Source organism: Delphinus delphis, chromosome 3 (genome assembly GCF_949987515.2).
Source record: "Delphinus delphis chromosome 3, mDelDel1.2, whole genome shotgun sequence".
NCBI classification, from domain to species: domain Eukaryota; kingdom Metazoa; phylum Chordata; class Mammalia; order Artiodactyla; family Delphinidae; genus Delphinus; species Delphinus delphis.
Window position 1 is genome coordinate 81,692,447 of NC_082685.1, and position 23,370 is coordinate 81,715,816.

At 42.0% G+C, this 23,370-nt stretch overlaps 1 protein-coding gene across 1 annotated transcript in view; it reads right to left on the reverse strand.

Moving 5' to 3' along the window:
* The window catches only part of REEP5 (receptor accessory protein 5), a 43,445-nt gene extending 20,453 nt beyond the window's left edge, over positions 1-22,992 (reverse strand). Inside the window, exons 1-2 of the mRNA XM_060009023.2 lie at positions 22,743-22,992; positions 21,995-22,088 (exon numbers count right to left, since the gene is read on the reverse strand). Of these exons, the coding sequence (XP_059865006.1) occupies positions 21,995-22,088; positions 22,743-22,860 (212 nt within the window). The 5' untranslated portion in view covers positions 22,861-22,992. The remainder of the gene's footprint in view (positions 1-21,994; positions 22,089-22,742) is intronic.
* Positions 22,993-23,370: the final 378 nt, after the last annotated feature.

Consider the following 23,370-nt stretch of genomic DNA (forward strand, 5'->3'; position numbering starts at 1 on the left):
GCTCACGGGCCTAGTTGCTCCGTGGCATATGGGATCCTCCCAGACCAGGGCTCGAACCTGTGTCCCCTGCATTAGCAGGCAGATTCTCAACCACTGCGCCACCAGGGAAGCCCTGTTATGTCATTATTTTTAAGATGTTAGTCAAGATCCACAGATTCAAAAACAGAAAAACTAACAGTTCAAGTTCAGTCTCTCAAGGAATAAGCTCCCTAACTTATCAACAATATGAATTCAGAAGTTTCCATGCTGATACACTTGGAACACTCTATAGTAACACTGAAAAGTAGGAAGAACTCAAAATTGAGCACACATATTGAACACAACTTTGTAGAAAAGCAAGGCCTGGGAAAAAAGATAGGAAAAGATCACAGAGTCTCATTAAGGTAAAGAGAATTTTTAAATAGAACTTCTATTATTGAAGCAGTTAATTACTGTTTTAATTAAAAATACCACAATGTTCATTTTTTAAAATGTGTCTACATGTCATAACATCATAAGCTAGTCAGAACAAGAAAGAACACAGAAGATAGTCTAACCCACTCAGTGTACAGTTGAGGAACCTAAGACTCAAAGAGGTAAGAAGAAAAGCGCTTAATACCGGGATTTCCTGAACGCTATTTACGTATATACTGTCTTGTCCAAATGCGTGGATGCAAAATTGTGATTTATAAGCAAAATATATATTTGGTCATTCCAAAGACCAAAATATAGTTCTCCTATATATTTGGTCTTCATCCAGGTTCCTGCACAGCTCCCCAAACCCTTGCAATTTCTGAAGTGTTGAGAGGGATAAAGGTGTCTTTTGTTATGTTAATGAGGTGACTTTTATAAAGCACATAAGGAGGGGAGCTGGACATCCCTGGAGCCAACTATGTGATTAGAGGGCTGGAACTTTCAGTCCCATCACTGACCTCTGGGGAGGGGAAGGGGCTGGAGGTTAAATCGATCACCAACGGCCAATGATTTAGTCAGTCATGACTATGTAATGAAGCCTCCATAAAACCCCAAAGGACAGCTTTTTGTCCCTTTTCAGAGAGCTTCCATGTTGGGGAACCACAATGCTTCCTTGTGCTACTCATGCTGGACCGCAAACTCCATGAGGACAAAAGTTCCTTTGTTTGGGACCTCGCCTATGTATCTCTTCATCTGGCTATCGATTTGTTTCCTTTTATAATATATTGGTAATCTAGTGAGTAAACGGTTTTCCTGAGTTCTGTGAGCCATTCTAATTGAACCTGAAGAGGGGGACGTCGGGACCTCTGATTTATAGCCAGTTGGTCAGAAGCACAGGTTAACAACCCAGGCTTGTTACTGGTGTCTGAAGTGGAAGGCAGTCTTGTTGGACTGAGCCCTTTACCTGGGCAATTTGATTCTATCTCCGGGTAGAAGGTGACAGAACTGAGTTGAACTCTCAGACTCTCTGCTGGCATCTGAGAATTGCTTGTTGGTGTGGAGAAGCCTTCGAATTTGGCCCTCTGCACATGGGTGATTCTTTGACAATGTGCTCTACTGCCATGTACCTATGCTAAATGGTATTTCAACTCGCGTATCAGAATGAGGATGTATCAACTTTTCAGGCAACACAGGGGATTCAAGAAATCCTAAGATGCGGTCTCTATCCTTAGGTCATGTGTAGTTTTTGGTCTTTAGCCAAAGTGGCAAAGCTAAAGAATGGGAAGGGTAGGAACCTAATAATTATTTAATATAACCTTCAGAATAGCCCTATGGAATAGGTAACGTTATTCTCATTTTTGAGAGGAAGAAACTGAGGCTTAGGGAAGAAAAATAACGTTGCAGGGCACCCAGCTGCAACAGCAGAGACTGGGTTTACACCCAAGACTAACTCCAACAAAGCCTGTGTCTGTTTCTCTATCCCAAGCTGTTTTCCTAATTGGGAGAACCACTCACTACCCGACTGCACAGCACTTAGCAAAGTGTCTGGTGCTAAGTGGGCAGCTACTAAATATTTATTGCATAAATATAAATACAAAAGGAGGTCATAATCTTACTTTTGGAAGGAACCAGAGTTCTCTGTTGGAGAAAATCAAGGCTTAGAAAGGTTAACTTGGGCACAGAGCAAACAGGAGAAAAGGTCATAGTCTCAACATCCAGATTCCTAAAGGACCATTCCACCCTCCATCCTGCTTCCTTGAGGTGGGGGGATCATTAGAAGTGAACAGGATGGGACTTCCCTGGTGGCTCAGTGGTTAAGAATCCACCTGCCAATGCAGGGGATATGGGTTCAAGCCCTGCTCCAGGAAGATCCCACATGCCATGGAGCAACTAAGCCCGTGCACCACAACTACTGAGGCTGCACTCTAGAGCCCGTGAGCCACAACTACTGAAGCTTGAGCGCCTACAGCCCGTGCTCTGCAACAAGAGGAGCCACTACAATGAGAAGCCTGCGCACCGCAAGGAAGAGTAGCCCCCGCTCGCTCCAACTAGAGGAAGCCCACGCACAGCAATGAAGACCCAACACAGCCAAAAATAAATAAATTAATTAATCATTTAAAAAAAGTGAACAGGATGGTATTCTGAGTTGGTGCCCCAACCCCCGGGCCGTGGACTGGGTACCAGTCCGTGGCCTGTTAGGAACCGCACCACACAGTTGGAGGGGAGCAGCAGGTGAGCGACTGAAGCTTCATCTTCTGCTCCCCATCACTCCCTGTCGCTCACATTACCGCTCGAACCATCCCCCGCCCCGTCCATGGAAAAACTGTCTTCCACGAAACCAGTCCCTGGTGCCAAAAAGGTTGGGCTGGTTCTCAAACTTAGATGATGATCCACATCCACCTTGGGAACTTTTCAAAACTATACACGCCCAGGTCCTTCTTCAGATCTAGTGACTCAAACTCTACCATGTACAGCACAGGTATGTGCTTTTAGAAACATACGCAGGCGATCCTAACACACAGCCAAGTTTCAGAATCACTAGCTACAAGTTCCAGTTTCAGTACCACTTCGTCATGTCATTTCTAGGACAGAAAATCAAAATGATTGATTTGGGTCCCATCAGCTATAGCCAGAGGGGAGGCCACCCCTTTCCAGCAATGAATGAGAAGCCAAGAGAGAAGAAAAGCTCAATCCTAGAGGAGCTCTGAAACTGTCCCAACGGCAGCTGACAGCAATTCCACCACTCTCTCCAAAGTCCTGGGCCACTATCTCTCTAGTGCCACCTCGTCTTCAAATGGCAGGTGTCAGCAGTGACCTTGGGCTCAGAACTACTCCCAGGGGTTTGGGAAGGACACATTCACAAAAGACGGGCACCATGGTCTTACATTGCTCTCTGCCCACTGTTACTGCCACATTCTCACCACTGGCCCAAAGCCTGGCCACCTAAGCCCAGAGCTGTGGCTCCTTATTCTCTCCTGAGCCACCTGCCATGTTCTAGAGGCAGAGCTTCACCTCCCTCAAGCAGGTGGCAAAAGGAAGCAAGGCCTGGGTGAGCAGGAGATGGGCCTAGGGTGAGGAAGATGGTTGGCAATATTATGGGAGCAGCTAGCAGTTCTAAAAATTCACTGAGCAAATTAGAAATTGTAGAATGTTGAACTGGAAGATATCTTAAAGAACTAGTTCAAATTCCACATTTTATAGACACAAAAAATGAAGTTCAAAGAAGAAAGAGTGATATTAAAATGAATTTCAACTCAAACTAAAAGATTATAGAAAAAAACGATTATAGAAGCATGTGTTTACACATTTTTTTAAGGGCAGAATGGACTGTTTAAATAAATTTAGGTATATCCATACAATGAAATATTCTGAAGCCTTTGAAAAGGACAGTAACAGGAAAAGATGTCCAAGATATAGTTTTGTGTCAAAAGAGATCACTAATTTTGTGTTTAAAAGAAAAAAGGAAGATATATTTGCATGTGTTTACAGACCAAGAATGGTATTCAGAAATATATATTTCAAGTTGTATACAGTTAATCCTGAGTATTGGGATTGTAGAATTTTACTTTTTTAAGATCTTTACAATGAGTATGTGTTATTTTTTTTAATTAAGGTACAGCCGGTGTACAATATTATATAAGTTACAAGTGTACAGTACAGAGATTCACAATTTTTAAAGGTTATATGCCATTTATAGTTATTATAAAATATTGGCTATATTCCTTGTGTTGTACAATATATTCTTATAGCTTATTTTATACCTAACAGTTTGTACCTCTTAATCCCCTACCCCTATATTGCCCCACCCCCCGTCCCTGTCCCCACTGGTAGCCACTAGTTTATTCTCTGTGAGTCTGCTCTCATGTACTATTTTTTTTTTTAATTTAAGTACAGTTGATTTACAATGTTGTGTTTGTTTCAGGTGTACAGCAAAGTGAATCAGTTATACATATATAGCATGTACTACTTTAAATAATGAAAGTGAGGAAAAATATTTGTTTGGAAGGAAAAAAAACCACAGGGCACCAGACTTTTTTTTTTTATGCGGTACGCGGGCCTCTCACCGCCGCGGCCTCTCCCGCCGCGGAGCACAGGCTCCGGACGCGCAGGCCCAGCAGCCATGGCCCACGGGCCCAGCCGCTCCTTGGCACGTGGGATCCTCCCGAACTGGGGCACGAACCCGCGTCCCCTGCATCGGCAGGCGGACTCCCAACCACTGCGCCACCAGGGAAGCCCAGGGCACCAGACTTTATACAACTACTTTCTCCTATGAGACTAGGTCTCTCTTTAGGGCTTTGTTAAAAACACACACTGGGCTTCCTTGGTGGTGCAGTGGTTGAGAATCTGTCTGCTAATGCAGGGGACATGGGTTCGAGGCCCGGTCTGGGAGGATCCCACATGCGGCGGAGCAACTAGTCCCATGAGCCACAACTACTGAGCCTGCGCGTCTGGAGCCTGTGCTCTGCAACAAGAGAGGCCTCGACAGTGAGAGGCCCACGCACCGCGATGAAGAGCGGCCCCCGCTTGCCACAACTAGAGAAAGCCCTCGCACAGAAATGAAGACGCAACATAGCAAAAATAAATAAATAAATAAATAAACTCCTACCCCCAACATCTTCTTTAAAAAAAAAAACAAAAAAAAACACACTAAAGTGAACATCAGACACATTTATTTAATTTCTCTCTTGAGGAAACAGCTCGTGATTTTCTAACAAACAAACCTCTCTAACAATGATCAGACACAATCTATTGTGTTTTAGGGCATTAAAAGGGCTTCAATACACACAGAAAGGCACAGAGGGAGAAAAGAAAGTCACACGGCCCATCACATGCAATTGACTCATTCTGATTTCCTCCTTAAACAAAGCAAACTATCAAAAAATTATTAATTACACTGAACTATGAAAGAGCCAGGCTTTTCCCTTCATTTCTTCCCAGTGCTCACCTGGCTTTACATCATTTCACCATTCTTGGCTTGCAGCTTTGTATCCTGGTTCTACCACTTACTAGGTATTGGTTGGCCGAAAAGGTCATTTGGTTTTAAGTAGACACATTTTTCATTTTCACCAAGAACTTTATTGAACAACGTATTCATCAACCGAATGAACCTTTTGGCCAACCCAATACGTGACCGTGGGCAAGTTATTCTGGGCCTCAGTGTGCTCATCTGTCAAGTAGAGATGATAAACCTCATTGTGTTGCTGTGAAGATTAACTTAGTTGATACATGTTAAGCACTTAAACAGGGTAAGCACTCAGAAATATTACATTAGGTAGTAACTATAATATGGTGGTGATAGTTTATTATTATCATAGAGAGGCAAGAGATTAAAAAGAAAAGAGCAATAAGAACACTCCAGTCCTTCTGGCTAAGTAGAATGGGTAAAGGATTAACAGCATTGTTAATAAGGCTAAAGGATGATTAGGGGAATTACTCATGAATTGTACCTCACTCTCCAAATCCCAAATGCTACAGAGAGTAAATGGTTAGCTGAAATCCAAAAATCCTATTTGCAGGTCAATGGCAACAAATTTGGACGCCGCTGAAAACAGTTTTCAGGCCCATGCTACAGGGGAGGACTGGCCAAAAGTCTTGATGCTGGTATCGGATTGGTACTGATAGGGAGGTAACCACTGGCCAGCCCTTGTCCAGACCACCCAGCGCCAGTGACTGGGTACTGGCTGACTCTACCTTGTTGGCTCATCTCTTTCTTTCTTTGCTGTTTTTTCTAAACGTAAGATCACGAACTTAAAATGGCCAAAGGATAGCGTTAAACATGTGTGAAGAAACCAAAGTTTGAGCAGATATGGTCCTGGGCTACCAGCATTCTCTCCCTCCCAAATTAAGAGTCATCATTCAGAGAACCTAAATATGCTTTGACCCACAGGCACCACTAAACTGCAAGTCCCCTGAGTACTTTATTAGAACGAAATCATGTAAACTAAGGACAGTCCAGGGGGTTTAAATAATTTTGTGAGGCAAAAGGAAGGTATTTTAGAGATGAACTAGTTCAAAAATCATTAACGGAGGCAACAGTCTTGTGATACCTTGGAGCTATGGGCATGGGCAGGAAAGCCAGCACTCCAAGGTCACCAGAAAAAAAGCCTGAACATCTGCTGTCCCAGCCCTGGAATATCAACCTCCAGACTTCTTATTATGCTAGATAATTCAGTGGTTCAGGCCACTGTTGATGGAAGCAGCTGACTGAACCCTGATATAAAAGGTGAGTGGCCCCACCAAAAGCTTTCTAAACCAAATTTACGTTAGATATTTAGATATCTAGGTAACTGTCAGAAACAGCTCTGCTTCCCTTACTGAGGTTTTATCTATTGATTAAATATATCATTGTTTACAGTTAATGCTCACGTAGGAGGGCAGGAAAGAGATAACCCTCCATACTATTTTTAGAATTATTTCAGACACAACACATCCATCAGGGAAACATTCACCTTTACGCACATCCTCTTAATTCAGATTCATGCTATTAGTAAGCAAAATAGATAAAAATGCTTTTCTATATATGAATTGTACCAACCTTTGGTACAACCTTTAGTATTTATATTTCTGTTTCTAATTCTTGTCTTTTTAGGACAAAGTCCATGTTTATTATGTGTAACATGTAAATAGCTTTCAGAGGTATAAGCAATTAACAAATATAAACAATATGTCAAATAATATGCTACCCAACTTTTTTTTTTTTTTTTTTTTTCGCGGTACGTGGGCCTCTCACTGTTGTGGCCTCTCCTGTGGCAGAGCACAGGCTCCAGACACACAGGCTCAGCGGCCATGGCTCACGGGCCCAGCCGCTCCGCGGCCTGTGGGATCTTCCCGGACCAGGGCACAAACCCGTGTCCCCGCCATCGGCAGGCGGACTCTCAACCACTGCGCCACCAGGGAAGCCCTGCTACCCAACTTTTACCTAATATTTACTATTATAAATATTCTATCGTTATATCATTAAGAAATTAAAACTAGCAAATAGGAAAAGCAGATACGTGGAGGAAAGCCATGTTTTCTAAGCCTTTGAGATATGTCATAGATATTTGTTACTGAGATTTTCTTCTTCCATCAATGACAACTTTAGTTATATTTATCATTGGATGGATGTTGCATTCTCTTACTTTGATGTAGTTATAAATTAAGCATTTTTAACACTATATTAACTTTTTCAGACTCAAAGGTTATTCCTGGTTAATGGGTATTTCAAAACCTTCATTCATGTCATTAAGTTGAAAAATGTCAATTTCCTACAATAGTATGAAGGATAAACTGTGTGTATGTTATATTTAGTATTATATACATCTATGTCTACAATGAAGGAGAAGCATAAGATAGATGACAAACACAAAAAGCTCACTGAGAAGTTTTGCAATTATTTATTCCTATGTCCTGTATTCCAAATGGTTTACTTTAAAGGTAGCTTCTAACAGGGAATAAGACTGTCTGGCTTAATCTTCTTTGTTAAAATTTTTCTTAAGATAAAAAGGAAATGAAAAAAATAAGTAAGATTGTTTACCGTCAGTACAAACCAAAACCCTAACTGGCTCTACTTTTCTCCACTCAATTCTTAGTGGTGGGGGGTGAAGTGAAATGGCCAGAGAGGCCCTGTCTAGGTAATCCACCGCAACTGTCAGTGACAGACTCTTTTGGATGCAAGCATACGCCGAGCATTGACCATGCACTGACACCGTACTGAAGCTCTGGGGCCAAAACAGTGATGCTCAAGGACATAAAGTCAAAAACAGTCAAAAGATCATTCCATTCTTAAGTAAGCAGCACACGTGTGTGTGGGGAGGGGTCCAATGAAGGAGTTATGGGAAACTGGAAGTCTCAATGGAAACAAGACAAGTAAAAAATAGGTTTAATATTTAAAAATTGTTCGTTAAACCATGCCCAGGGCTTAGGAACATGTATACCACTGTACCAAAAGAGAAGAAAACCACTAGCCATATTTATAACTTGGAAGAAGAAAACTTTATGGTACTTTATTGCGCCTTAGAATAACGAAGCCTTAAGCTGCTGATCTAAGTACAGGAAAAAGTAAGATAAGGAACAGAAAAAGAGTAAGCGAAAAAAATAAGTGAAAGAAAATACTACTTGGGAGGTTCTTCCTTAATCATTTAAAGTTCAATGACATGGAGTTAGACAACCATGACAATGATTGTCAGTTTTCCTCTTTGTATGTTAATCAAAAGTAGCCACACTTAATTAAACACTTACTAAAATCTTGATCCTGTGCTAGAGTTTAACTTATCCCTTCCTTTTACATTTGAGAAAATTGAGTATTATAAAAGTTAACCTATTTCCCCAGGGGTTAATTCAACTAGTAATTATCAGGTCCATGTACATATGTTTTCTGATCACTCATACCAAAGAAACTTAGGTACACACTACCTGTACTGTACATGGTTCATATGTAACTTAGCCACTACAGTTCATACTAGCCAAATGATATAAAATTAAGTAATATTATATGTCTTCAGACCACTGGCTTTACTACTGAAACCAGCTGTAGTCATCAATAGGATTTTAATTTTAATGAGTTGATTATATTACCAGACAGGACATCAAAAAAAGCAGTTCATGAAAAAAACCTATAACAATAAAAAGCTTTGAGGTGTGCTGTTGGTAAAGAACAGAAAGGAATCTACTTCTGGTCCATTTGCTTTGTTTTATTTCTAACGTGGTAAGTTATGTTTAATAACAAATATTCCAGAGTTCAAGGTAGAGTCTTTGAAGCATGAATATGAAGAATACAGACCATAATGTTTATAATCCTTTCTGATACAGCAGACACACAGTGTGACCATCCACAGTGCCCACTACGTGTAGGACTGCTTTTGGCTGTGTTTATTAGAGAATGGGAAGCAGGAATTCCTGATAGCTCAAAATAATTTTCCTATTTCCTATTACCTCTGTTTAGCAGTCTGCCATTGCAAATATTATTTGACACATACAGTGTGTCAAATTAGAAGGAAAAAAATCACACATTTTAAGACATGAACAGTATTTTATTTCCATGCCAGTAAGGAAAAGACTTTTCTTCTTCATGGAAAAAAGGTCAGAAACTATGGGCACTCAGAAAAGTACACTTGTTTTTCACTGCAGAGTAGGTGTGCTTTCAAAGCAAGAGAGAGAACCAACAGAGCAAGAGAGCAAACAAACAAAGGGAAAAAACTAAACATACAATAAAACCAATTTGCTTATTTACTGTTTATATCATGCCCAATCCTCCTCCCCACACCAAAAAAGATACAATCACTAGCAGCAAATATGCCTCTTAAATATGTAGAAACTATAAGATGACTATACAAGAACAATGAAAAAATATACCATGCTCCTTTCATTTTTAATAGTGTTCTCCTACAGTATAAGATGACTGACTTAATGAAATGCATAATATAAGGTAAATTCACAAGCAAATGCATTTTAAGATGAGTCTGTAAAACATCTCTAGCGGAGATTAAATTACAAAAAAACCAAAAGCAGTCATTTACTGGTCAAATATTTTGGTGTTTAATTACACTGATCTTATTTGTCAACTGTTCACCATTTTGTTTTTTAATGCAAAATGGAAGCTTCAGTCACAGTCGAATATAAAGCATGAGGAATGCTGGCAGTGGGCAGGCCAGGGGAGTCAGGCACCCCTACACCTACGCCTGGCTTTGCCTCAACAGACTTGTGACCTGAGCCATAAAACTTCATTTTGTCTCCTCGGTTTCCAAATCTGTTAAAGATAGCTATAGCCCCAGCAGCCTGATCTCTAAGACCTCTCCTAGCTAACATTTTATAACTCAAAACAGAATGCATTTAGACTATTCAATAGACAGTTAAAAAAGATGAACGCCTGAAGCAATAAAATAGCAGATGCAAACAACAAGGTCCTACTGCATAGCACAGGGAACTATATTCAATATCTTGTAATAAACCATAATGGAAAAGAATATACATGTAAAACTGAATCACTTTGCTGTACACCACATTGCAATCACTAACACAACTTTGTAAATCAACTATACTTCAGTAAACAAACAAACAGCAGATGCAAATCCTACTGGGACAACCCTCTGTCAATAAAATTGATGGCTCTGTATATATAATATGTATGTCAGGTCTGGCATCGGAAAATTTAACTTAGGCTCAAGCACCCTCACAACCTGCATAAGAACAACCTAAACTGACCTTTCCCAGACAAAAGAGGGCCGCATCAAGATGTAGACAGCAGTCCAGAGTTACCTCTGACGTGTAAGTGATCCCTTAACTAGATCACCTGGCCAAACTACCAGAAGCTGCAGGATATATATAGTAGCCATGTGAGAGGGACGCCTGATAGCTCCACTCCCTGATTCTTCCACTCCCAGGAATCAGGGAGTGTTAGAATGAAATCAGGATAGGTTTCTGCACCCCCTGCTTATATTTCAACTGCTACAAAAGTAATTTCATTAGCAATTTTTGAAATTGTTTTTAAACTTCTGCTATAATCATTTATTCGAAAAATTAATTACTTGGTAATATTATTGATAGGTACTAAATATCTTAAAATGGCCCATAAGTATTTATATTTGTTTTAAATACTATCTGAGGATATTAAGTTGAAAAACAGAGTTCTCATTCAAAGTCCTAAAAAAGAGAGCTCTAGGACGGTACGGGGTGGGGGGGGGGGTGGCGGAGGGAGGCAGCTCAGAAGGACAAATAGACCCTATCTCCAGGGCCTCCATAAAGAGAACAAAAAAAGTTCATTAAAGTTCATAGGGAACACTCCAGAACAGAGTCTTAGGAATGAGATCGCCCTCCACAACTGCTTTAGAGCCCAGAAACTAGATCATGAATAAACTGTTTAAATCTTATTTGCTCCTCAAAACTTTCTTTTCTCACAGGCAAAGGGAAAAAAACAAAAACATAACCAAAATGCTGGCTTTAATTATCTACATTTAAGTTTTCTCCACAACTCCTTCCTTTTAAAATAGTTCAGTAATGCTAGCCATAATACTTAGTGAAAACACAACCAGCAAAAAGCTGACAAAGGTAAATGTTTAAATGTTTACGACTACACTGTTGCTTAAGGCATTTAAAGAATGCCAGTTGTATTTTTGGTCCAAGTGCCCAGTAGGCCAGAAAATGTGCATGTGCTTCACACTACCCAGAGAAGGAAAGTGTGGGCATGAGCTGCTATGCCCTAAAGCGCTAGCAACAAAGAACACACAGTTGCAGAGAGAAAAGCTGGTGTAATAGGAACATTAGCAGCTTAGTAGAAAATATATCTGCTCCCAAATGCTCATGAGTAAAAAAGAGAAAAAAAAATAAGATAATTACAAGTTCTTTAAAAAACACAAGAAAACAAACACACCCCTTACTAATGAGTCCATGAAGACAACCACAAATACACATCCTCCAGCAACATTAGGGGAGCCTAGCTCTGCTTCAGATGACTTGCTCTTGAGAAACAGAAAGTGGTTCAGAACCATGAGTCAGAACCATGGCGACTTTCTCAAATTCTCCTCTGGGTAGTGAACCTGTTCAGGAATCTGTCATTGCAAACTGTAAATAAGTAGATTTCAACCCTTTTTAACCTATATTCCCTCATGTTATCTGCTGTGCATCATTTGCTAAGATGTTGTAGCTTTTACTTGTGGTAGACTGTCTTACAACTCTTGTAGTTATTTTGACTGTCTCCTTCAAATATTCTCCCTCACGATCCCCTTTTCTGATCTGACCTCATAGGGACCATCCCCAAACATCTCCCCCTTGAGATTCGTTGCCTCCTGACAAAGACCTAAAGACAAGGCTGCATTTCCTCAGGAGATACAATGCAGTGTGTCATCTTCAGATGGGCATGCACTGCACTGCTTAAAAAAAAAGCAGGTCTCTGCACATGATGAGCTATATTGCTGCTGTTGTAAATCAATGCTGTACCACGGCCAACAAGAGAAAGAACTTGTTAGTAATATATTCTAACTCATGTTCACAAAACACTGCAAATGACTATGTGTGCAGATATATGATTTGGGATGGTAGTACCTTATTTGAGAACTACACTGCATGAAGGTCATGTATTTGTATTGACAGTGTCAAACTGATAAAAGAAAAAGTTACATCAGTAGTTAATTTTCATCTCTATATAAGGTTATGGCATGTATCTGTGGGACACCTGAAGAGCCATATGGGAAGCAATATAACGAAAAGTTAAAAACATGGGTTTTGGGGCCAAACTCCCTAGGTTTAAATATCAGTGTCACCGTCTACTGTTATGAGACCTTAATCAAGTTACTTCTTTCTCTGTTTCCTCACCTGTAAAATGGGAATAATCATAATACCTGTATCATAGGGTTGTTATGAGGATTAAATAAGGTATATTTATAAAGCACTTAAACAGAGATATTTAAGTATTTATTAAATTAAGGGCTACACCGGTGTTCAGCAGCCGTGCAAAGACCTAAAAGCAGTAACACTCTTTGTACTGATAGCAAAAGGCTAAAATGGGCTGGTGAGGACACACAGAAGATAAAATGACACATCACTAAAGTGGGTATCAGATTTGAAAAGTGTTGCCAAACATTAAATACAGACATTAAAATTCTGGACTCCAAGCATATTTAATCTTTTCAAGCTTGGTACTAAAATATGCCTAAATGTGCTTTCACATTTCTGTGTAGGTCTGGAGCCCTCAGTTACAAGTCTAGCCTCTGTGTGACCTTGGAAAACCTTCTAACTCTCTCTGTCCCTCAGTCTTTTGAAAAGTGATCAGACTACATGTTTGATCTCTAAGGCCCACCTCTGATAGTCCCAGGAAGGTGGCCACCTGATCCTTAAGAAACATACGAAATAAATGAGAGGAAAAGTAACAGACGTTTTAATAGAATTTTAAACGAAAAGATGGCTGAGTTGGACAAAAAGACAACCCTCCTCCTTTCCCTTCTCTGCAGGGCAAAGATAAAAATAGAAAACAAAGTCATTAGACTTCTGTCATAACTACACTTGAATAAAGAAGCAGGGACAGGAGCAGCCTCCACATTCTGGGACCACTGGGAGGCAGTTACCTTCGGTCTCGGGCTCTGATTTTGTGTATGTGACGGTGCAGCAAAGCACACTCCCCGAGAGGTCTCTCAGAATGGCTTTTGTGCCATTCAAAGCAGGGCCGCCCCAGAAACCAAAAACCACGTATTATATGATTCCATTTATATGAAATGTCCAGAACAGGCAAATCCATAGAGACAGAAAGTAGATTGGTGGTTTCTGAGGACTGGGGTGTAGAAGAAATGGAGAATGACTGCTAACGGGTACAGGGTTTCCTTTGGGGTGATAAACATGTTTTGGAATTAGAAAGCGGTAATGGAGACTCCAGGAGGGCCCACACCAAGAAGTACCTCCCAGAATTTCTGCTGCCAGTGTCCTTGTCCCCGTGGTGAGCCACAGCCACCCCCCACCTCTGCAGGAGCCCTTCCAACACTAGCAGATGGAGAACTTAATGTTCTAGATGATATTTTGACTGAAGTACCAGAACAGGATAATGAACTCCAAAATCCAGAGAGTGAACAAGATAAAAATGAGAAAAAGGGTTCACAAAGAAAAAGTGACCAAATGGAATCTACTGACACAAAGCGACAAAAGCCTTCTGTTCATTCAAGACAATTGATTTCTAAGTCACTGAGCTCATCAGTTAGCAATAACAAAAGAATGGTTAGTGCAGGGCTTCCCTGGTGGCACAGTGGTTGAGAGTCCGACTGCTGATGCAGGGGACACGGGTTCGTGCCCCAGTCCAGGAAGATCCCACATGCCGCAGAGCGGCTGGGCCCGTGAGCCATGGCCGCTGAGCCTGCGCGTCCGGAGCCTGTGCTCCGCAACGGGAGAGGCCACAACAGTGAGAGGCCTGCGTACCGCAAAAAAAAAAAAAAAAAAAAAAAAAAAGAATGGTTAGTACAAAAGGAGTCAGTCACAGAGTATAAAAATGAGGAATATCAAAGATCTGAAACAATCATCTAGAAGCTGATCGGAAAATTCGTTTGTCAAGCAGTGCCTCCAGAGAACCTTATAAAAGTCAACCTGAAAAAACATGTCTGCGGAAAAGGGATCCTGAAAGGAGGGTCAAATCCCTTATGCCAGATGGCTCTGAGAGAACTGGGCTTGAAGTGGACAGACGTGCAAGCAGATGCAGCCAGTCTTCTAAGGAGGAAGTGAACTCTGAAGAATATGGCTCTGACCATGAGACTGGCAGCACTGGTTCTTCTGATGAGTAAGGCAACAACACTGAGAATGAGGAGGAAGGGGTGGAAGATGCGGAAGAAGATGAAGAATCAGAAGAAGATGCAGAGGAAGATGAAGAGGTGGATGACGATGGAGAGGAGGAGGAGGAGGAGGAGGAGGAAGATGAACAGGATGAGAGAGACCAGAAGGAAGAGGGAAATGTTTATGACACCTGAAGTGAGGCTAGCGACTCTGATTCTGAATCCATTTCCTTCACAGATGCGTCTGTCAGATCTGGTTCAGGAACAGATGGATCAGGTACTAATTTTTATATGTAAAGGTTTGTCTTTTTTTTTTTTTAATGGACCTGACTGTTTTTTTTCTTGAATATGTTTAAGTTGAATTATAAAATTTTTGAGGCAATGGGGGGGGATGTTAGTAAGACTGTCCTGTGATTTTTTTTTTATATATAGTGTACTTTTGAGTATTATAAATGCACTTGAATAAGGTTTACATATCTTAGTAGAGGCATTTCTCAGCTACAAATTGACTGTATTATAAATGTACACTAGTCTGATTGTTTCTCTATAAGGAAATATATTTGAGGTTTTAATGTTATAAATTCTTAGATTTCCATACTAGTCAACAGCAGCTTATTTAAACACTGACGTACTTGAAGTATATTCATATGGAACCCGTCTGCTAGGTATAACAATATTTTCATGTTAAATGCCTCTAGATTTTCATCATGTGGCAACAGAAATCAAAATAACTTTTTCTCTTGGGAGCTCAAACTTCCTTTCATTTCTGTACCTGTGGGTTGACTGGGGCAGGGTCGCCAGAGGGCTGGGTATAAAGGTACAAGATGGAAAATAAGAGTATAAAATTATTGTGGAGAGACTGGGTAAGAGGCATCTTGGGTCATTCCTTCAATATTACATGCCCTGCCACTTTATCTTTATCTGACCCATGAGACTTGACTATGGGAATGGTAGATAGTTGCAGTCATTAGGCTGAGGGAGCCCTATTTTGGGGGGAAATTCAGAGGGTAGAGCAAGGAGAGGTCATGGTACTTAGAAACCGCTGGTCACTCTGTGATGATTATACTCTCATGGCTGTCTTATGTAAAGATGCAGCCAGATCTCCTACACAGGCCAAATGTACTAAATATTGGGATACAAGAAAAATTCTATTATTTTGATATAGTTGATAGTTACAATGCCTTTATTACAGAATTTTATCATTTTAATGTAGTACATTGTTAGTAAATCATATTCTTGGTATAGTGTAAACGATAAGAGCAAATGACCAGGTATTTTCTTTTTGTTTGTTTGTTTGGGTTTTTTTGCGGTACGCGGGCCTCTCACTGTTGTGGCCTCTCCCGTTGCGGAGCACAGGCTCCGGATGCGCAGGCTCAGCAGCCATGGCTCACGGGCCCAGCCGCTCCGCGGCATGTGGGATCTTCCCGGACCAGGGCACAAACCTGTGTCCCCTGCATCGGCAGGCGGACTCTCAACCACTGTGCCACCAGGGAAGCCCTGACCAGGTATTTTCTAATTGGCACCTGAAGTGCTTCTAGCCTTTTGCTCACTAGAGTTCTAGGTTTAGGAGTTTAGACAGGTTTTGAAGGAGGTTAAAGAGTTAAACTGAAGAGATGGGTAGTTGGCTTTAATATAAAAAGAAAAACCTGTGGAATCTTTAATTCTACTATTCCATCATACTTTTTGCAAACTGATGGGACATACGTTTTATAATTTATGATAATGGATAGAGAACAAAAATTGCATTGGCAATATGAATGAATGTTCATTTACTGTGGAGAATGTGTGAAACCTGTAAAAGTAGGCAACATTTTATTATAGGAATCTTCTTTTTGGTGTCCATGTTAGGAACAATATTTCTTAGACTTGAATGTTTATCCTGTTTAAGTCAAACAAGGGAGATGTATAAATACGTAGGGCCTGAAATAATGAGTATTTTTATTTTATTTTTTTATAAATTAATTTATTTTGGGCTGCTTTTGGTCTTTGTTGCTGCGCACAGGCTTCCCCTAGTTGTGGTGAGCAGGGGCTACTCTTCGTTGCGGTGTGCGGGCTTCTCATTGCAGTGGCTTCTCTTGTTGCGGAGCGTGGGCTCTAGGCACACGGGCTTCAGTAGTTGTGGCGCACGGGCTTAGTTGCTCCACGGCATGTGGGATCTTCCCGGACCAGAGCTCGAACCTGTGTCCCCTGCACTGGTAGGCAGATTCTTAACCACTACCCCACCAGGAAAGCCCCATGTGTATTATTAATAAATTCCTTAGATGCTGATACTTAGCAAGATACCTATTCATGCTTTTTTTTTTTTTTTTTTTTTGCCAATAGTTTTATAAAACCTGGATATTAAAACTGTTAAGAGAGACTTACTGTTACAAAAGAGATACTTGCCTGGAACTCTTACTTTCCATATTAAAGGAAATTTGTGGCTTTTCTTTGGAAGAGCTCTTATGTGGAACATATTTTAAAGACTGTATTTAGTATGCACGACATTATTATTTTTATTTTGGAGTAGTTTCTCTTCGTAATAATGTGTGAGAGAAAAATGGGGTGGATCTGGAACTCCACCAGAGCTAAAAACAATTTTTTAAGATTTTTAAACACAAGGGATCACAGTTTAGTTTTTGTGTCATGCATTTTCTAGATTCCAGTTTATTTTACCTTATTTTTCTCAAAATTTCAGTAATTTTCTTATAAAAGTAACACACGTGGTGGCTGTTAAGGGTTTATTTGTTAGACGACTTTCATTGTTTTTTTGACCTGAGAATAATAGTTGGGAGAGGGGATCATAAACTTAAGAGCAGTGAAAGTTATTTATACAAAAAAGATTAAAAATCCTTGGAGATATTTTAATGGTAATGCTATATTTAACATTACATAAAAATTGTTGGGTGAGATCTTACTTCTGCTTCTGTTATATTTCCTGCATCATCTTTTTTTTAAAATAAATTTATTTATTAAAAAAAAGAAAGCAGTGATGGTTGCAAAACTTCATACTAACCACTGAATTGTACACTTTAAAAGGGTTGCATGGAAATTATATCTCAGCAAAAAATGGGGGGAGGGGCAGGTCAGCTGTAATAATAAACGTTCCTATTATTATGCAGTAGTCTGCCTTCTCTTATCAGAAATAGAAGGAAGTAGGGAGATTAAAGTCATTCTGTCAACAGCTCTTGGTAATGAGAAGTCTGGAATTATATTTCAAATTGCCTATAAAGGGTGGCCAAAAAGTCTGGAAACTTAGAGGTAGAGGATTAATGGCCCTGCTCTCAAAGGGAAATGATATACACAGAAAATAAGAGTAACCAGTAGGAAGGGGCTACCTGATAAGGCACGGGTTGCCCCGCCCCGAGGGCCAGCCAGGCCTCCAGCTGTCTAGTGCTCCAACATGACAAGGCCTGGTGTGAAGCCAGGTGCACCTGAGCCCCACCCACAGATTTCCCCAGGTAGTGAGTCACGAGAAAAGCTACGAAGCCAAATAGGCTTTTCCTTATTTCACTTCTGCACCCTGCAGCCTCTAAGCCTATCACTGACCATTAAGCACAATCTGTGGGCCACTCTATGGTGGCCCAAGGAAAGGAAGCAGCAGGAGCAAAAGCTGAAAGGTGAGAAAGGAAGGACTATTAGCAATAGTTTGGCAGGATCACCAATTCCTTCCAGGAATCACAGCAGACAGAATGACCTTAAAATGTACATTGTAACATGTCACCTCCTACTTAGAACCCATCCAAGGCAATCAGAAAACATGCAAACTCCCCACAGCTACCTGGAATAAAATGCACACTTGGTGTGCCAGCCACCAGCTGTGCCTGATGGCACCTGCACCTCTCTGGTCCTCCTTCGCCCCTCTTCCCTCTCAGAGCTTCCAACGCACCAGGTCCTTCAACGGCCCAAACGCCTGGCTGCCCAGGGCCTGGCATTCGCTGCTCCCTCTGCCTGACTCTGCTCTCAGCGGGCAGCTTCTCATCCCTCAAGTCTTTACTCAAATAGTAGCTCAGATAAATACCTACAGGGGGCCCCTCCTGTTAATCTCTACCACAGCTCCCTGCGGGTGCTCTGTGGAGGGCTCACCACACTGTCACTACTTTACTATTTATTGCAGTCTACCCTGTAGACTAGTCATGCAAAGATGGGGAGTATGCCCAACTTAGTCCCTGGTGTATCTGAGGTGCTGCCACAGTGTCTGGTGCATGGTTGGCATTTGATGTTTGCTAAATAGATGAACCTGTATTTTTAAAAACAAAGAGATGAACCTGTATTTTTAAAAATAACTCTGGCTGGGGAGAATTCCAAGAGACAAGGAGAACAATTAAAGTGGTCACAGATCACATCTTAAGTAACACTGATTGTGGTGCTACTAATAGTACCACTTACAAGGACTTTCTTTCTGACAATTGTACAGTTACATCAGTTAAGCAATGAACAGACTTGATTTGACTAATATAACCGTGATTGCCTGAATGTTTACTAACTGGGGGTCTGCGTGCTTTTACTGTGCACACAATCCCATGTGTCCTTGAACCTCCTTCACAAAGCAGAGGCCAGGTGGGCCTGTGGACTATTCCCAGGGTTAGCAGGCTGTTCTTCTGCCCCTTTCACCCCCTCTTCAAGTGTAACAAGCGCAGGTTATGCTGCTGCTCTACAGCAGGGCTTCTCAGCATGGGCTGCACATGAGACTCTTTTAAAAATTCCAAAACCCAGGCTGCACCCCAGACCAATTACATCAGAATCTTTGGGGATAGGGCCCAGGCATCAGCACTTTTTAAGGCTCCTCAGATAATTCCAATGGGCAGCCAAGGCTGAGAAGCACTGTTTTAGTGAAAAATCCAAGCACCCAGAGACCAACCTTCACTTAATTCCCTTATGATAATAGGATCTTGTATTCATTTTAAAGGTAAAAGCTGGTTGTACCAAAAGGAAGCATCCTATGAATAAATACTAATCTAGAGATACTCATAAATTGTTTCCTGAATGTTTATTTAAATCATTAAATCCCCTTTTTTAGATTTTTAATACTCTTCCAACTCCTATTACTACAAATGTCACTTTGCCTCAGAATACTCAGATAGAAAAGTGTATCTACTTGGTGAATAAAAAAATTCTAAAATATATAAAACCCACTTACCTGAACTACTCAGATACATGACCATCTCTACCATTTCACAGAATTCCTAGCAATAGGCACGAACACTTAGCTTCTTGTAAATAAAGAGAGCCAATAATATTCAATTGACTATGTAGAAAATGAATGAAAGAATGAGTTCAAACAAATGATAAAAAACTGAAATTGACTTGCTTGAAATTACTTTTAAAATATGACTTTAAAAATGGCTCCTGCTAGAAAGAGTCACATGTAGAGAACAAACTTATGGTTACCAAGCGGGGAAGGGCAAGGTGGGATGGACTGGGAGACTGGGATTGACATACAGACACTACTATGTGTAAAATAGATAACTAATGAGAGCCTACTGAATAGCACAGGGAACTCTACTCAATGCTCTATGGTGACCTAAATGGGAAGGAAATCTAAGAGGTATATGTATACGTATAACTGATTCAGTTTGTTGCACAGCAGAAACTAACACAACATTGTAAAGCAACTATACTCTAATAAAAATTAATTTAAAAACAGACAAACAAAGTGGCTCCTGCTAGAATTAATCCACTAGGTCAAAGAAAAGCATGTCCAAGCCCTGTCTGCCTTCAGTCACATCCACTTCCACATACATGGATCTATACATCCCACCCAGAAACAGATTTTTACTTTTCTAAAGCCCATATCAATCATCTAATCACACCAACAGACAAGGTTATGTTTCTCACAAGATTACTCACCTAATAGCACAGATGTGGAAAAAATGTTTTTTATGCTCTTCAGTATTTTTAAAGATCCACAGTCTTCCCTAGTTCAAAACAATTCAAGCAGCTAGGCAGTTATTAAATGTGATCAATAAGATCTGAAGCACAAACTTGAAAAATGCTTCAAAATCTTTATTACTAAAAGAACTCTTCCAAGTAGAATACACAAACAGAAGAAAAGTAAAGGAATGTTCTACCTGGTTATTTTGTCCATTATCACAGACACAGTGATGTGCAAGCCATTTTGAACCAGTGTTGCCTACAAACTTTCTATCTACACCATCTATTATTTTATGGAGAACTACTATTCTTATAACTTTTTCATTGATCTGAAAGTCAAACCAGTTTTTCTGGTCTGTCTTCAGAATTGTTTGGTATACACAAACAGTGTGGATGGTACTTTAGCCGATAATGTGGAGAGGATCTCCAAATTCAAAAGCAAGTAGTGTCCTATATGTAGCTAGATTTTCTGGAGCCACTAAGGGTCTGTACCAGACTAACTCAGTAATTACTACTTACGTAATTTCGATTTAATTTTTCAAGTCCGAACTTTTTCTAAAACACATTTCCCCTTTCTAGTCATATATTAAATTCTAGCCGGGCCTAGGATAGACACAGTCGTAATAATGTGTTACTGGTGTCTTAGCCTTCCAGCTGAAATATTTTCTTCCTTTTTTTTTTTAATCCCTGTGGTTGAGGAAAGTTGTACAGACCAATTCAATAGAAGTAAAACCCACCAGCTTTCTTGGGAAGAACTGTAGAATACAACAAAATTTATTTGTGGGGAAGCATAATTCCTATTGAATGAATGGAAAAATGAAATTGTAGAATATTTTCAAATCAAACACACTGTAGAGTAAAAACAGCCTCAGCTAGCAGAAAAGTCAGATCGTAATCTGATAAGATTCACTTGCCATTTAGATTAATTATATAGATGGGTCATTTATATAACCAAGGAGATATATTAGGGATGCATTTTATAAGGTTTGTTTTTGTTTTTATACTAGGGTAAGTGTTTCCCGTTTGCCTGTAATAAGTGGCGAGCCTTTTTAATATAAAGAAGACAAAAAAAAAAAAAAAGAAGAAGACAAAATTCTCCCCAGTGTCTGAATTAACATTACTTCTGAATTAAAGAAGCTCTAATTGATGGGGATTTACTGTGTACATAAATATAAGATGAAATACACACTGAAATAATTATTAGGGAGAAAGAATCGGCTCTCTGTACCCGTTGAGATCGTCCCACCAGTAAAGGTCGACTTTGCTCTGCCTTTCATTTGTGCAGCTGTTAGAAGGCATACACTCCGCCAGTTTAACCTGATGAAATATACATTTCGGCTAGTCATCGGGAGATCAGGTGTCAAGGTAAAGCTCTAAAATATGTAACCTTAAGCAGTCAGTTACTACTCTTTGGTCCTCTGACCACTCTCCCAGGGAAATGGGGATGGTACAGCAACTAGAACAGTTCTGGATGGGGGAAGGGGAGTGAAGGGGAGGAAGGGACGGTTGCAGGGGGAGCCACTTACGAGACGTAGGCTGGGTAACCAAATCCTATCAGGTTGCAGAGGAGAGAGGCTCCATAACCGAACACCAGGTACAAAGCCACCAGCCCGATGACACCTGCAGACACGAGGAGGGAAGTGGGTCGGGTGGCACACAGGCGCTCCAGCCGGGCAGCCCCCGCCAACACCGCAAAGCTTGGCCCGTTCTAGGCACTGGAGAAAAACCGCACCGAGGCTGGGCCCGCGCCTTCTCGGGGCTTTGCCTTTGGTCTGGGGATACTGGCAGGCCGCACCTTTGTGCCCTTCCTTCCCCCGTCCCTCCCGCAAGGGGCCCCACGCCACACTGCGCACCAGCTGCAGGAGCCCCGCTTCCTTCCCGGAGCGTCTGGGCAGGCCGGGATTCCGGCGCCTGCCCGCAGCCCCTCCCGTCCCGCGCCCAACTCCGCGGAGGGTCTGGCTAGGACCCGGTACTCCGCCACGGGGACCCCGCCACTCGGCGTCAGCTCTGCGCTCGGCCACAGGCACAGGACACTGGGCCGCAGGGCAGACACGTCAGCGCCGGCCGGTCCCCGGCCCCACGTCCCGGGCGCTCCGCCACCGGGCCGCCCCGGGCGAGGTCTCTGGCCCCTGGCCTGTCCAGGCGGCCACTTCTGTCCCCGACGACGCCACTCACCCCCGTCTGTCACCGAGCCCGTGGTCCCAGCTGCGATGCGACAGCCGCTCCCGGGCCGGGCAAGCGGCGGGATCCCGCGGGCCGCAGCCCCACACTCACCGAGGGCCATGTAGCTCCGGTTCACGCCGGTCTTGGCCTCGAGCTTGGCCAAGATGTCAGTCATGCAGTTCTTCTGGTGAAGGAACTGGTCGAACCTCTGCCTCATGGCTGCAGACATGGCGGGGACCGTCGCGCCGCCGCCTGGGACTGCTCCTGGTGCCGGGTGGCCGCAGAGCGAGGTGACTGGGGCGGCGCCGGGTGGGGCGGGAGGCGGTCGATTCCCGAGTCCCTCCGCTCGCGCCCCGCAGCCCCCCTCCTCGCCCCGCCCAGCCGCGCCGCCCCCTCTCCCTCCCGCGGTCCTCGGCGAGCGCCACACCCTCGGTGGCGGCGCTAGCAGCCGCTGCTCACTGCTGGGCGGCCGCCCACTGCCTCTGTTAACTGGGTAAAAAGAGGGTGGTGAGTCTTGTGAGGTCCCTTCGGAAATCGTACTCGAAAGGAGGGGGCAGGCGGCCTTGTTGCTCCCACCTAAAAAGTAGCGGGACTGGTTTGATGTACCTACCCTGTTCTGCTAAACCTGCTGAGACGTTTTAAATCTAGAAATTGAAATGCTCGACCATCCTGAAAGAGCTCTTTGGTTGCAGACCTACTTTTCCCTTCGTTGTCAGTACTCGGCATAGTTCTTCTCACT